At 30.7% G+C, this 14,069-nt stretch overlaps 2 protein-coding genes across 2 annotated transcripts in view; both read left to right on the top strand.

The window, feature by feature from the left end:
* LOC106764142 (uncharacterized protein At1g04910) overlaps positions 1 to 4,821 on the top strand; it is a 5,527-nt gene extending 706 nt beyond the window's left edge. Inside the window, exons 3-10 of the mRNA XM_014648373.2 lie at positions 9 to 99; positions 231 to 307; positions 579 to 667; positions 800 to 983; positions 2,946 to 3,127; positions 3,355 to 3,457; positions 3,541 to 3,872; positions 4,161 to 4,821. Coding sequence (XP_014503859.1) covers positions 9 to 99; positions 231 to 307; positions 579 to 667; positions 800 to 983; positions 2,946 to 3,127; positions 3,355 to 3,457; positions 3,541 to 3,872; positions 4,161 to 4,569 — 1,467 coding nt within the window. The 3' untranslated portion in view covers positions 4,570 to 4,821. The remainder of the gene's footprint in view (positions 1 to 8; positions 100 to 230; positions 308 to 578; positions 668 to 799; positions 984 to 2,945; positions 3,128 to 3,354; positions 3,458 to 3,540; positions 3,873 to 4,160) is intronic.
* Positions 4,822 to 13,248: 8,427 nt separating this feature from the next.
* LOC106763178 (nitrate regulatory gene2 protein) overlaps positions 13,249 to 14,069 on the top strand; it is a 5,191-nt gene continuing 4,370 nt past the window's right edge. The window contains exon 1 of the mRNA XM_022781676.1: positions 13,249 to 14,065. Coding sequence (XP_022637397.1) covers positions 13,448 to 14,065 — 618 coding nt within the window. The 5' untranslated portion in view covers positions 13,249 to 13,447. The remainder of the gene's footprint in view (positions 14,066 to 14,069) is intronic.

The following is a 14,069-nucleotide window of genomic DNA, read 5'->3' on the forward strand; positions in this document are numbered from 1 at the left end:
TTTTTAAGACGAGTGGAGGAAGTTGCAAAAATGATTTATGGAGTTCGAGGCGGTCGCGCCTTTTCTCTGGTTGCAGTATCGCTGGTGACAATTTCGCAAGTAAAGCCGGGAAAACCAATTTATGAATTTAATTTGGACTTTAAGTTAATCAAAACTGCTGTCCAGTGTTCATTCGTGTTTTAATGGACATGTAATTTGACTGCGAAAATACTTATTTCTTGTACTTGCAGAGGCCAATGTCAAAACTCATCCAGATCGATATTTGTTAATTGCCACCAGTGGAGGTTTAAATCAACAGAGAACAGGGGTAGGCTCCTTCACCAACTAACAAATAGAATACAGTATTGTATGTGGGAATGACTTTTAATATCACCTTGTATGTACTTCTTTTAGTCTAATAAAACTTGAAGGAGGAAAACGTATTTGATTCACTTCTTTCTGCATGCAACCAACAGTATTGCATGACTATGAATGGTTTGATATACGGGTTTTGTCTGGGCTACCCAGTTTGACGAGTGATTTAAAGATATGCTGAGTCGAGCCACTTGATGAGGTTCAAATGCTGCTTGTTGCTGCAGATAATCGATGCTGTCGTGGCTGCATATCTTTTGAATGCTACACTTGTCGTTCCAGAGTTGGATCATGCTTCTTTCTGGAAAGACACCAGGTCTGTCTTTGTGTTGCACTTGCACTGCTATCACTCATCTCTTCATCGTATGTGGTAGTATTTTTAATATGTAAGCAAAGTTAATCGTTTTTCACCTCTGAATTTGCGATGGACTAAGTACAATTTTTGCAGCAACTTTTCTGAACTGTTTGATACAGACTGGTTTATAACATTTCTGCTGAATGACGTGAGCGTTGTAAAACACCTTCCGAATTCGAAAGGGAAATTCATGGCTCCATATACGCTGCGTGTTCCAAGGAAATGCACCCCCAAGTGCTACGAGGATCGGGTTTTACCCATGCTGGTCAAGAAGCGAGTAAGTCCTATCTTAACATCTTCAGTTAGTAGATCTTCATTAAAATTATTTTCACGCCTTTCTCCAATTAAAATCTGGCATTTAAGTATTACTCTTATCATATAACCACTCTTTTTCCCTAAAGTTGTCAAAGTATAATTTTCAATTATTGTATTTGTGGTTCCAACATCTCTCATCCACCATTTTTGTATTGTCATCGTTTTTATTCCCCTGTTTTGAGCCTAACTAACTAGTCATATAATGTTGGAAGGATGTTGTATGCTCTTTTTTGTTCTATAGGTTATTTATATGCTTCATTTATAGAACACGGTCTCGTTAAATTTATAACTTCATATACGCATTTAATAGTATAATTTTTTCAAATTGCTAGTTTTGGGAACGTTTTCTCTTAAAAACTTCATATACGTTAAATTGCCTTTTCTGAAAAATAAAAATCATAGAGATGAAAATAAATATACTTTTAAATAATTTCCTTTATGCGTGCGGACTGTTCCGTCCGTGGCTTTTACCATGGAACAAAAATATTAAATTATACGGACATTAGACAAATTATTTTTAAATTCGTACAAAAACATACGAAATAAAAAAAATTCAAGAGGAAATATTTTATTTACAAATATAAAAATAATATTAATTTTCACTAAATAAAATAATATTATAAAAGCATGCATAGTTTATTAAAAAATATAGTTCAATTTTAAAAGCATAAATATTGAGAATGATATATTACTTTTGAAGATAGAGTGTACTGAAAGGTTTGTAAGGGAGATTTTTATGATGGAATATATACATGCAATTACTTGAAAATACATATGACATTTGACAAAGTTAATGTGAGTATAATCATAAAAGGAATATTTGATTATACATACAAATAAGGAATAAGAAAATAAATGAAGAATTGACAGAGCACTCATTATTCAAATTGAAATTTATCCAACATTTGATTTCTTAGGAGAAGTCATATGCCTTTAAACAAATGCAAAGTTTATTCTAATAATGTATTTCTATGTCTTTAAATTATATTTAATGCAATATTTTATTTTGAGATCATATATTACTTTTTTTATTGGTTCTATGTAATATTGTATCCTACCTTGAAATGTCAAGTTAATTTTTGTTCGTCTCATGATTTATTTTTTATTTAATATTTGTTGGCACGAGAGTATAAAAAAATAATTTTTTTGAGATATTGATAGAGTTATTTTTTTTTTATGATTTCTTTCTCTATGATGCAGATCTCCAATGTTTCTTTAGCGGAAGATCTTATAAAAATGAGATATTGTATTTAAGATCTCAAGTAAAGATCTTACAGTAAAGATGTTGCATTACTTAAAAAATAATCATAATTTTCTTGTAGGAATTAGTTAAGATAATCTCTAATCTAACGTGTTTAATTATTTCTAATATAAGAAGTTGAGTCATTATTATGATTAATTATTATATATAATAAGGACATAAAAAATTAATTTAGGTTATTTTTTTAATTTTATTTATTTACACATATTAAAATTCATGAATGCACTACACGAGTAAAATATCAAACAACTATAATTTTAAAGTCTTACTTTTTACCTTCAATTTAAAAAAAAAAAAAAAAATCTTAAAAGGTTAAGGTCAAAGGTTAACTGTAAATGTTAAGTCTTTCATGAGATTAAAAGGTTTTCCTAGACTCGGTGGCGGTTCTTTCTAAAAATTTATATAAGAAATGCATAAATAAATAACTCCTGAAAAGATTATGTACTATTTATTCATTTTTTCCCATGAAATGCATAGATAAATCATCTTAGTGACCGGTGTTTTTTTAAAGGAGAATCAGTGAAAAGTGTTTGGGATTTTTTTTTTTTAATTCGTTTTTCAAAGCTATCACTATGGCAATTACTAATTTTCAAATAATGTAATGCGTACGCTATTGTGTTGTCTTGATTCCATGAATGACATTTAAATTGTGGATACACGCAGGCTGTTCGGCTAACTAAGTTTGACTATAGACTTGCTAATAGGTTGGATGAAGATCTACAAAAGCTTAGGTGCAGGGTTAATTACCATGCTCTCAAATTTACGGATTCCATTCAGGAGATGGGTCATTTGTTGGTTGAGCGGATGAAAATGAAAAGCAAGCATTTCATTGCTCTACATTTGAGGTAAATTTTATTAATTTTAGCCGAGCTTTCTTCTCGGTTTCTTTCCTGTACATTTAGTCCCTGAAATGAAATGTGCAGCATGGAACCCATATCGCTGTCAGAATTTGTGATCGCGTATTCTTGTAAAAATTAACTCACGTTTTGTACTTGAGACGTCCGACAATATTAATTTTTCTTATCACAGTTCAATGTCATAAACTTTGATTTAAACTTTTGTTTCGTTACAGGTTTGAACCAGATATGCTTGCATTCTCTGGTTGCTACTATGGCGGGGGAGAAAAAGAAAAAAAAGAACTTAGTGAAATTAGGAAACGGTGGAAAAATTTACACGTAAGGTTTTAATAGCATCTAACCAATCAGCTCCACATCTTTTAGCATATATGAAAATTGACATATTTGTGAATGAACAATAGGCAAACAATCCTGACAAAGTTCGACGACACGGAAGATGTCCACTCACCCCAGAGGAAGTTGGTCTTATGCTAAGAGCACTTGGTTTTGGAAGTGACATTCACTTGTACGTGGCATCTGGCGAAATATATGGAGGTGAGAAAACGTTAGCTCCCCTCAAGGCTCTTTTTCCGAACTTCCATTCAAAGAAGACTATAGCTACCAAAGAGGAGTTGGCACAATTTGTGTCATTTTCTTCTCGCATGGCTGCACTAGACTTCATAGTTTGTGACGAGAGTGACGTTTTTGTTACAAACAACAACGGTAACATGGCCAAAATTTTAGCTGGAAGAAGGTAAGTTGCTCGTCTAGTGGTTAAACTTTTTTGTAATACTAGCTGTACCTGGAGGTTGGAAAATTACCTGGTTCGTTCATAGAAGCGTTTTAAATTTCAAAAAATTGAACTGCAACCTTAATTTAGCAATCATCTGAGCTACTATCTTCCATTTGTGTATGGCCTGAAGTATATCGGGATTGAAAAGCAACAGCAATTGACCATCCAAAGCAACTATGATATTTCGTTATTTCTTGATGCTGATAAAGTAAGTTTTTCACCTAAGCAGACTCATTTTCTCTGTTGCAGGAGATACTTTGGTCATAAACCCACCATCCGCCCAAATGCAAAGAAGTTGAACAAGTTATTCATGAAGAAAAATAATATGACCTGGGAGGAATTTGCCTCTCGAGTTCGAACTTTCCAGGTAGGCTTTATGGGAGAACCAAATGAGTTGAGACCTGGCAGTGGTGAGTTTCACGAGAATCCATCATCTTGCATATGTCAAAACTCGTCATCTGAGTCACTTGATAACTACGAAAGCAGTAATAGAAAAAACTGGGCTGAGGAACAGTTTTCAGAGGAAGAGCTGGAGTGGTCCGGGGGAGATTGTTTGCATTGTAAGAAACAGAATAGGCTGAAAGGAATTAAACTTGATTCAATTCCTCTTCTAGTGAGCACAAGCCAAGCTGAATTGCAAGAATTCTTCTCTGATTAGTCAAAGATTAAATTCCATCTCTAACTCTGTTACGCAGCAACGAGTCCCTGATTTTCCAGTGACCGTGGTATGCTTCCACACATAACTTGAGACATTTTTTCATGTAGCTATAGGATAGACTATTTTAGAGTTTGAAGTTTCTAACTGAAACTCACGAAGGACTTGATAAGGCATTCTTTTGTTTTGTTGTACATTTGTCCCTACTTGATGCTATGTTAGTGATAAAACAAATAAATCATAAAAGAATAAGTACATTTCTCTGGAAAAGAATGTTAGTGATATAGATGTAAAACAAATCATGAAAGTAATATATGAAATACACCATCTTAGATTATAAAAAAAAGGGAACAAATTTGGTAAGGCGTAGAAAATGCAAAAAACATCAATTTATAGAATTATTTATTTTTTCGCCGAATGATATTAAAAGATGAAAATAAAATAAACGGAGAGAAAGTAAATAAAAAATGTTTGAAACATTAAAAGACAATGGAAAAAAAATGCATATTAACTCAGCAAAACAATAAAATCGTTTAGTTTTTATAAAGAAAAATCATTTTTATAAAAATATAAAATAATTTAATAATTTGGTTAAAATAATTAATTCAAAGGAAAGTGGAATGCTTCTCATAAAGTTTTGATGAATTTCGATAATACAGGAGTGTTTATTTAAGAACTTTCATGTTGGTTAATAATTAAGATAGTGTTTAGATTGGGAAGCAAATATAAGAAAAGTTGTTTGAATGAATTTGATCAGGTGGAGAGAGGATTGTGGTGTTAATTAAATTAAATTATTTGAAAAAATTGATAAAGGAAGTTGAAAGAAAAGTTTATTAAATTTTGTTAACATGTAATGAGAGTTATAAACTAAAAAATGTTTTAATTGATAAAATTATATGATTACTCATTTGCTCTTACATGGAATTAGATATAAATTTAAATTTAAGTAGTAAAAAAATATCAAAATGAAATTGAAATTTTTTAATGATAAAAAAAATTAAAATTACAAAAATATAAGGGATTTGTAGAAATAAATTTTAAATAAATTTTCTTAAATAATAATTTCCATGTTATTATTTAAATTATTGTTAACAAAAAAAGTTGATATAGCAAATAAAAATTATTCATATTCATAATAAATTGAAATAAGTTTTGAAATGTACAGTTACTTCATACAAACCAAATAAACAAAACTTAAAATTATGGAATGTTATTTAATATCGTGTATTAATTCGATCGTTTGAATCCTGCAATCTTGTGTAGGTGTGTCTAATTCTTGTATCACAATTAATGTCAAACTGAAAAGATTATTCTGGATGTTATCGATTCTTCCAATCATTTATGTAAACCTATCATCTTGAGCTAAGACTCCTTCTAGTTGTACATCTTGTTGTTGCATTTCGGGTTGTGGGCCACTATCAACGTCTTTTGCAATATTTGAAGTGTTTTCATCACCATCATATGCATCCACATTCTTTACCCTTCTATATGCCAAACGTTGTTAACATTAACAATGTTCAATTTGGATAATGTTTTTATAACAAAGTAGTGATTTCGTCCCAATCCAATAAGGCACTTATAACTTAGGTCCACCTCAAAGAGAACAAGAATTCTTGTAATCAACATTATGTATGGAAGAGACGTATTGTTGTTTTTGCATTTGACCATGTGTTGCATAATATGGTGTGGTCAGTTTGTGACAATGTTATTTTTCAATCACCACAAGAAAAATATGTCCTCATGAGTTAGTTGAGCAAAATTTGTACCCTGAGATGACAACATATGAACAAGCACATAACATAGGAGTCTCTCATTTATATTTAAACTTCCTGCATTTCTAACCATCCAACCATGCAGGTGAGGTTTGACCATGAAGTTTAAAACTTCAAACTCGCAGTATTTTAGGTCCTCATGTATGGTTTGAAAGGATAGCTTTCGATCTTCATATGATAGATTGCACAATGTCATCAATCTACAAGTTTGATGTTAATCTTTGTCGATTTCACCTCACTAGAGATATGACCATTAACACTAACTTTGAGGTTTGTGTAAAATACTATAACGAGTTCCATATAGTAAGGGACTATGGATCTGCACAAAATGTTGTAAATCTTGAAACAATATGGGTTGTATGAAGTCTAACTCTGATTCGTCGAAGAACCGCAAGACCATGATTTTAGGTGATAATACATGTCATAGAAAGAAGTGGGCATTATATTCTTTCATCTAGGCTGAAAATGTGAACCACCTCATCTGCTGCAATCAGTTTACATATTTTGTTCAGTAACATCATCAAGTGGATTTGCATATGATTTTTCCTTACATGTTTTACCTCTTTTTTATCTTTTACTTGAAGAAGATGAAGTCATAGCCTACAATTGATTGTTTGTGTTATAATACATATGTCAATTGAATAAGTCATTAAACATATACATATTAAAAACCAATAAAAAGAAAGAGTAAAACAGTTCATATTAAAAGCCAATAAAACATGTCACTTTAGTTAACCATAAAACATGAGTTGTTAAATATCAAATACAAGTTAAATTTTAGCGTACAAAATTAAACCATATAATATTGCATATAGTTAATTGCACCATAGACTAATTTGAAGAACCACCACCTTCTATCATCATCTTAGACAACTTGTTCCAAGGACGTGAGGGGACATTCCTATAAGTCATTTAACAAGGAATGATTTTACACATAGGAAGTTGCAACATTATTCCATAACCTGACCATCTAGTATGTTCATTGTTGCTAACAGTTCCCAGATGTCGCTCTCCGCATATTGAAATGTGGAAGTACGACAAAGAATAACATTCCTTTGTTTGACTCACATGTTATTCTAATACAGTCACTTGTTGTTTAGCACAAGAAGAAAGTTTCTCAAAATGAATAGCTATTCTACCAAGGTTTTCCGTGATTCATACATTAATGTTGTGAGCAATGCAAATTAAGAGTCAACAATATCAACCATTTAAGATTTTCTTTTAGACTTGTCAGATGATGAGGTCAAGGTCGTAGCAGATGATGCAAAAGGTGTAGATGGCATTGATGGTGTCAATCTAGGACTATATGAATTCACGTGAGGAGGTGATGGTAGTGTTAGTTGTGGCACTTGATGAAGTTCAAGTAAGACATAGATATAATTCATTTGGTCATTCAAATCCACCCTAATCATATTCCGCCAACTTATGAGTATGACCAAACAATCATCCGTAAATAGAGTATCTTTTAAAATTCTTGAATTATAAATTATTCCCTTGCACCCATTTACATATATTAATTTCATTTTAAAATCATATGCTATGTATTATACGTTAATTAATCTTTCTTACAACGATATTTAACATGTTATCTTGAAATATTCACTCGAACACAAGTTCCACATATAACTCCTAAACAATTTTATTTATAAAAATAATTATATAAATTGCGATGATAATTGATATATATAGTATGAATGGAGCATGTACAACATATAATGACAAATCTCTTATATTATGCGTAGTTGGATAAAAAACATCTTCTATAAACCAACTCATCTAAATCACCGCGAATCAATGAAACAAATACGTCACTTAATCAGACGTTCATCCTTTTACACATACAAAAATAGTGTTGCACAAACAAAAAGCTTAGGTAACAAAATGTGATTTTTAATTCAAAGAAAAAGTTTCAACAGTGGGTTTTTAAAAAAAGAAGAGAAAGCAGAGCAGCTTTTTTTAATTAAATGAGTCAGCATTTGATTAATTCTTAATCAGGTGAGATTAAGAGAGAAAAACAAAACAAAACGAAGCATCACATGTGCTGTGCACGTGATTCCTCAAAAGTTAACCTGCACTCTTTTCCCTCTGTCCCCCAATTATAGACTATATTCAACTCACTCTCTTTTGGGTCTGGGTTTTGATTTTGGGCTTATGCCCAATCACAATCTAATCGAGTATTCTCAGCAAACCTATATAATTACTATCATTGTATCTGTTTTCTGCTCTCTTCTCTCTTACACCAACCAACCAAAAACTGAAAAAGGAAATGAAATGAATTTGATTCAGCTCTTAACTCCAATAATTTGGCTGACGCTTTCCCCAGGTAATGCCGTGTCTGCTTTTTGCTACGCTATACTGTAACATACTAACATACTACTTCATTCGCATGTATTTAAACTAGTCTTTCAAGATTTCAATTCAACACTGTGACAGATGAATTGAAAAAATTGACGCATTTCTTATAGCAGAAAAGTGCGGGGAGAATCGGATGAACTGACAGATGCCGCAAGAATCAGTAGTCAGATGCAGGAATAAATAAATAGGTTTTGCGAAGGAAGAGGTGAAAAGGCAAATCAGAAAGGAACGTGTGCGATGGTGACCCACTCATTCACTGGTATTGATTGAGAAGAGAAGCATAGGAAAAATGTGCATATGATTTGCAATTAATTTGGAAGGTGGAAGTGGAAGGATGCATCTGATCCAACTTTGGCACATTCCTATTACAACAACAGCATGATTATGATGAGGTGAGTCGAAAGAAAAGAAAAGAAGATCTTCTCTCTCATCTCTCATCTCTCATCTCTCATTTCTTATTACTTTAAACCCTAAAAGGCTGCATTGCATATTCTCACTCTCTTTTTTTCTTTTACAAAATATGGTCCTCAAAAAACTAGTGCGCTTCTGCATATAATAAGATTGCCATTAAATAACTTATCTGAGGATTTTTTATATTCTTATAGTTTTTATCTTTGATGTGAAAAAAAAAATCAAATAGAATTACACTATATGAATAAATTTGGTTTTTGTACTTTTTTTTTAAACGAGTATAAATTTTAAAAAGTTAATAGTTATAAAAGTAATTTCAGTTTTATATATCTGAATATAGTATATAAAATCAGATTTATTAAATAATTCTTCTAATATTTTTATAAATGATTTCAGTTTCATAAATCTAAGTAAAAGTGTATAAATATATAAAACCAAAATCTGAAATATTTTTTAATTATTAATATTTTCTTACTAAAATTTTATTTTTGTCTATTGATTTTATTTAAAAATATTTAAATAAAATTTAATAATAATAATCCATTAATAGAACATTTTCACAAAAGTTAAATATTATGATAATCGTACCCATTTCATAGAATATCGGATAAAAAAACTCATTTTACATATATTATTCATAAATATTTATTAAAAAAATTCATAACATATCCCATAACTGGTAAAGTGATTAATTTTTCAAAAACTCATTTTTGTCTAAATTTTAATTAAAGATATGAAGACTGGTTTGAGTTTTTACTCTACTTTATTCATCTTATGTTACTTCCTTCTCTGCCACCCTTTAATTATAAAATACATATTTAATTTTTTCTTTAAATTTTTTCACAACAATATATTGTTATTTTTTTCTTTCTTTTGTGATTTAGTTAGCTGACAAATACTGCAATTATTATCTAATAAATTAGTTTCTAAAAGTTAACAAATATTAAATGAATTTATTAGTACTAAACAATTTAATTTTTAAAATTCAAACATGCAACTAAATCAGAAATAAATAATTTATTCTTACCATTATTACATTTATCCCTTTCAAGATCCTATCAAAAGTAAGGATTGAAATCAATAGAACTAAGAGAGAATTTGCATGGAGTTGGGAATATAATTGTAAGAAAATTGCATGGGTAAGTTGGAAAGATATGAAGTGGCCTAGGAATTAGAGATTTAAAATTTTTAACATAGTTTTATTAAGAAAAGGGAAGTGGCCATTGGAAAAAGAAAAGCATAGTTTTTGGTGAAGAGACTTAAAGGAAACTTAAATTCTACAAGTAAAACTCTTCTGGTGGGAAGGAAAAAGAGGAAGTTGGTTTGATAATAACATTTATTAGTTCAAAATCAATAACATTTCTATCCCAATTCACATAAATTGATAGTCTCTTAATATATAACAAATTATACTCAAGTAAGCAACATATTTCAACTTCTTTCTAAATCAATTTACTCAAATTAAAATACTAATAGAAAGTAGGTTAATTTCTCTTATATGATAATTCTCACAAAATATTCTATTTATACAAGAAAAAAAAACTTAAATCAATGATTTGAAACATATTTTAATGGCCATTAACAAATAGGTGTTTTGTCTTTAAACTTTTTTTGAATCACATGCAATCACAAAAAAACGCCACACACATAAACAAATATATATATTATTTTAAAAAATAAGAATATTATTTCAAGAAATAAAAAAAAAAATATTTTTTAAAAATTTAATTTATAGACGACCAAAGAATTATATATCATAAAAAGATAAAATTTAAAATAAAAAAATAATATAAAAAAAATTAATACTTTAAATATAAATTATTGTTTAATCATTAATTAAATAAGTACATAATTAAAAGTTATTAAAAAAGTAAAATAATAAAAAAATAATTTTAATGCACATTGACAATAAAACATGAATAATAAAATAAAATTTTCAATATTTTTTCATTTTATAATAGATACTAAAATAAAACTTATAAACAGAAAGTTACTATTAATGCTGTCACTTTTGTTGGGGAATATTAATGAAAAATTGATAAAAGAAAAGGCGAGCGTGACAATTATGAGCCAAACAGGGATTTGGGTGGAAAAGGCGTTGAATCCACAACTCAATAATTATAAAACAAATGATTGGATTTGAGAATATTGATTATTAAGGATACCATATCAAAAATACATTTATATTATGTTATATTTTGCATGTCAATTAAACAAAAACATGCATGTAAATTAAAATTTAGAAACGTGATTTTGAAACAAGGACTCGTTTGGACCACCAACTTTCAAATCGCGTTAAGTTACCACCCAACCGCAATCAATATAATGCTCCCACTTTCATATCTCCTTTCTCATTTCTCATTTTCAATATTTTCTCTCTATCACAAATTTGTCTAAAATTCTTAACAACTATCTCTTTTTTATTAAATATTCTTATTACAAGGAGAAAATAAAATATAAAATAGGAGTCATCTACGTTATTGTTGTAATTAAAATGAACAGTTTTAAACTGTTATAATAATCCTTTAATGTGTAATAAATGAAAAAAGTTTACGGTTACTTTTGTGTATAAAATATGATTTTTCATTCCATCATAATTTCTTGATGAAGTATCATAAAAATTAGTTGAAACAATTATAATAAACTATAACATTGATGAAAAAACATAATGTTATACCATGTTCCAAGATAAATAAAAAACTATGGTTATTTTCATGAAATATCTGTATTATTTTGAAGGTTACAAGAATGAAATTTTGAAGGTGAGATATTTAAATTAGTTGTAAAAGACAGACTTTAATAATTATATCAATAAATTAAAAATATACATGAACTAAACATTTTTTTATCCAAAGTAATCTATTTTTGTGGTAAAAATAGACATAATGTTGTAATGATGAAGTTAATTTGCGTAGATAAGAGAAAGAAAATAAAAAATCTTTGAAAAGTAAAGAAGCGTGAACAAAATGACGCAATTCTTATTAAGTTGTCATTATTTTTCTTTATTAACGATGGTTTTTAGATTAATCACTTCATTTTAATTTATTACGACGATTCTACAATCAATTGTTTATTTTATATTTTTGGTGATTATCTTTTATTGATCATTTTATGAAGTTAAATAATCATTTACTCTTTTTCATTCCTTTACGAAGTTATGGTATTTTTTTATGATGAAAATTAAAAGTTCATGGTAAATAACTCAAATTTCACTGCTAAAACAATTTATGTAATTGATACAATGTTATTTGACAACGTACTAAAAAGTAATGTATGATCACTACAATCTACATTTTTCACACACAACAAAGAAATCTTAAATAGCCTTTAATACAAGTTAATTGCAATAGCAATAGGTGTCTTGTTTTCAAGTAAGTTATGAGTGATTAAAATGAGTAGAGGAGGAACTTTTGGGTTTATTATGTAGTCATTTTTGTCCTTACCCTTTCCCACTTTTTGTTTTTCTCCTAAAATCTTTCTAGGACGGTTCATTGGATAACTTTTTATTACAAATTATTATTAAACTTTTTTAACCGAGTTTAAAATAAAAGTATAATAATTTTTTTATTATAAATTATACATATTAATCCACAGTCAAAGTGCAAATTATTAAAAAAAGAAATTCAAACAGGTCAACAAATTATAATATTTAACCGATCTCAGACTTTTTGTGAAAGACTAGTATAGTATATCGACCCAGATGACCCACACGCATTGATTCATTGGATGGTAATTACAAACAGAATGATTGAGCCGATTTGATTTTTCCGCTTCAAAATAAAAGGAGTCTGTGGATTTTACATAATAATGAAGGAATAAACAAATGATTTTAAATATTCTACCTTTTTTATTATCAGTTCGAAAAGACACTCACTTTTTAGTTTTGTTTATTTTTTGAAGAAATAGTTTAAAATTAGGATTTTGAATTTGTGTAAAATCGTGTAAAATGGAAGAAAGTAAGAGGAAGGAGAAGATGGTAATTTAATCGGTAACTGTTGGTGTGATAAACATAAAAAAGGGGTATTTGTTTGGTAATTAGAAAAAAGCAGAAATAGGAGATGTGGTCAAAGTCAAAGTATTTGATGTTTTTGGTTTTGAAGGGGAAGAGAAAAAGCATGGTGAATAGAGAGAAACTGAAAAGAGAGAAGAAATATGATAGAAAAGGACGAGAAAGTCCTTGCTGGCAAAAGATTCCCTTCATTCATTAACTCATTGTTTTGTTTTGGTGGGGCACTCACTACTACTACTGCTCTTCTTCCTCTTCCTATCTTCTTCTACTACCTACGTTCCGCTCCGATTATACTTCCTTTATCTCCGATTACCAAACCCTAAAAGGAACCACCATGGGATGTGCCAGCTCCAAGCTGGACGATCTCCCGGCGGTCGCGCTCTGCCGGGAACGCTGTGTTTTTCTCGACGAAGCAATCCACCAGCGCTACGCACTCGCCGCGGCCCACATCGCTTACATAAACTCCCTCAAGGCAATTGGTCACTCCCTTCACTCCTTCGTCCACCACGACACCCAGCGCCCTGCGCCGCCGTCTCCTTCCTCCTCCCCTTCTCCCTCTCCCTCTCCTCCCCACAAAACCCACCAGCTTTCCAAGCACGCTTCTCCTTCCCACTCCGATTCCGCCGGCTCCCACCTCCACTTCCACTCCGACTCCGATGATCTCTCTCTCCACCATTCCCCCCAAGCCTCCCCCATTCGTCTCCCTGCTTTCTACGACAATTCCCACCCACCGGATCACCACCTTCACATCAATTACATGAAGAACAAGGCCGCCCCTTCAATTGTCTACGAGCAGAGGCCTCTCAGTCCCGAAACCGGCTACCTCGGAGAGTCTTCTTCCTCCTTTTACCCTTACCCTTCCTCCTCCTACCCCTCCTACCCCTCCTACCCGTACGCCTACGATCCATATTCTGCCCCTCCCTACCCCGGATCTTCCCAGCCCCCTCCCCAACCCC

The sequence above is a fragment of the Vigna radiata genome, chromosome 6 (assembly GCF_000741045.1).
Source record: "Vigna radiata var. radiata cultivar VC1973A chromosome 6, Vradiata_ver6, whole genome shotgun sequence".
In the NCBI taxonomy this organism is placed as follows: Eukaryota; Viridiplantae; Streptophyta; class Magnoliopsida; order Fabales; family Fabaceae; genus Vigna; species Vigna radiata.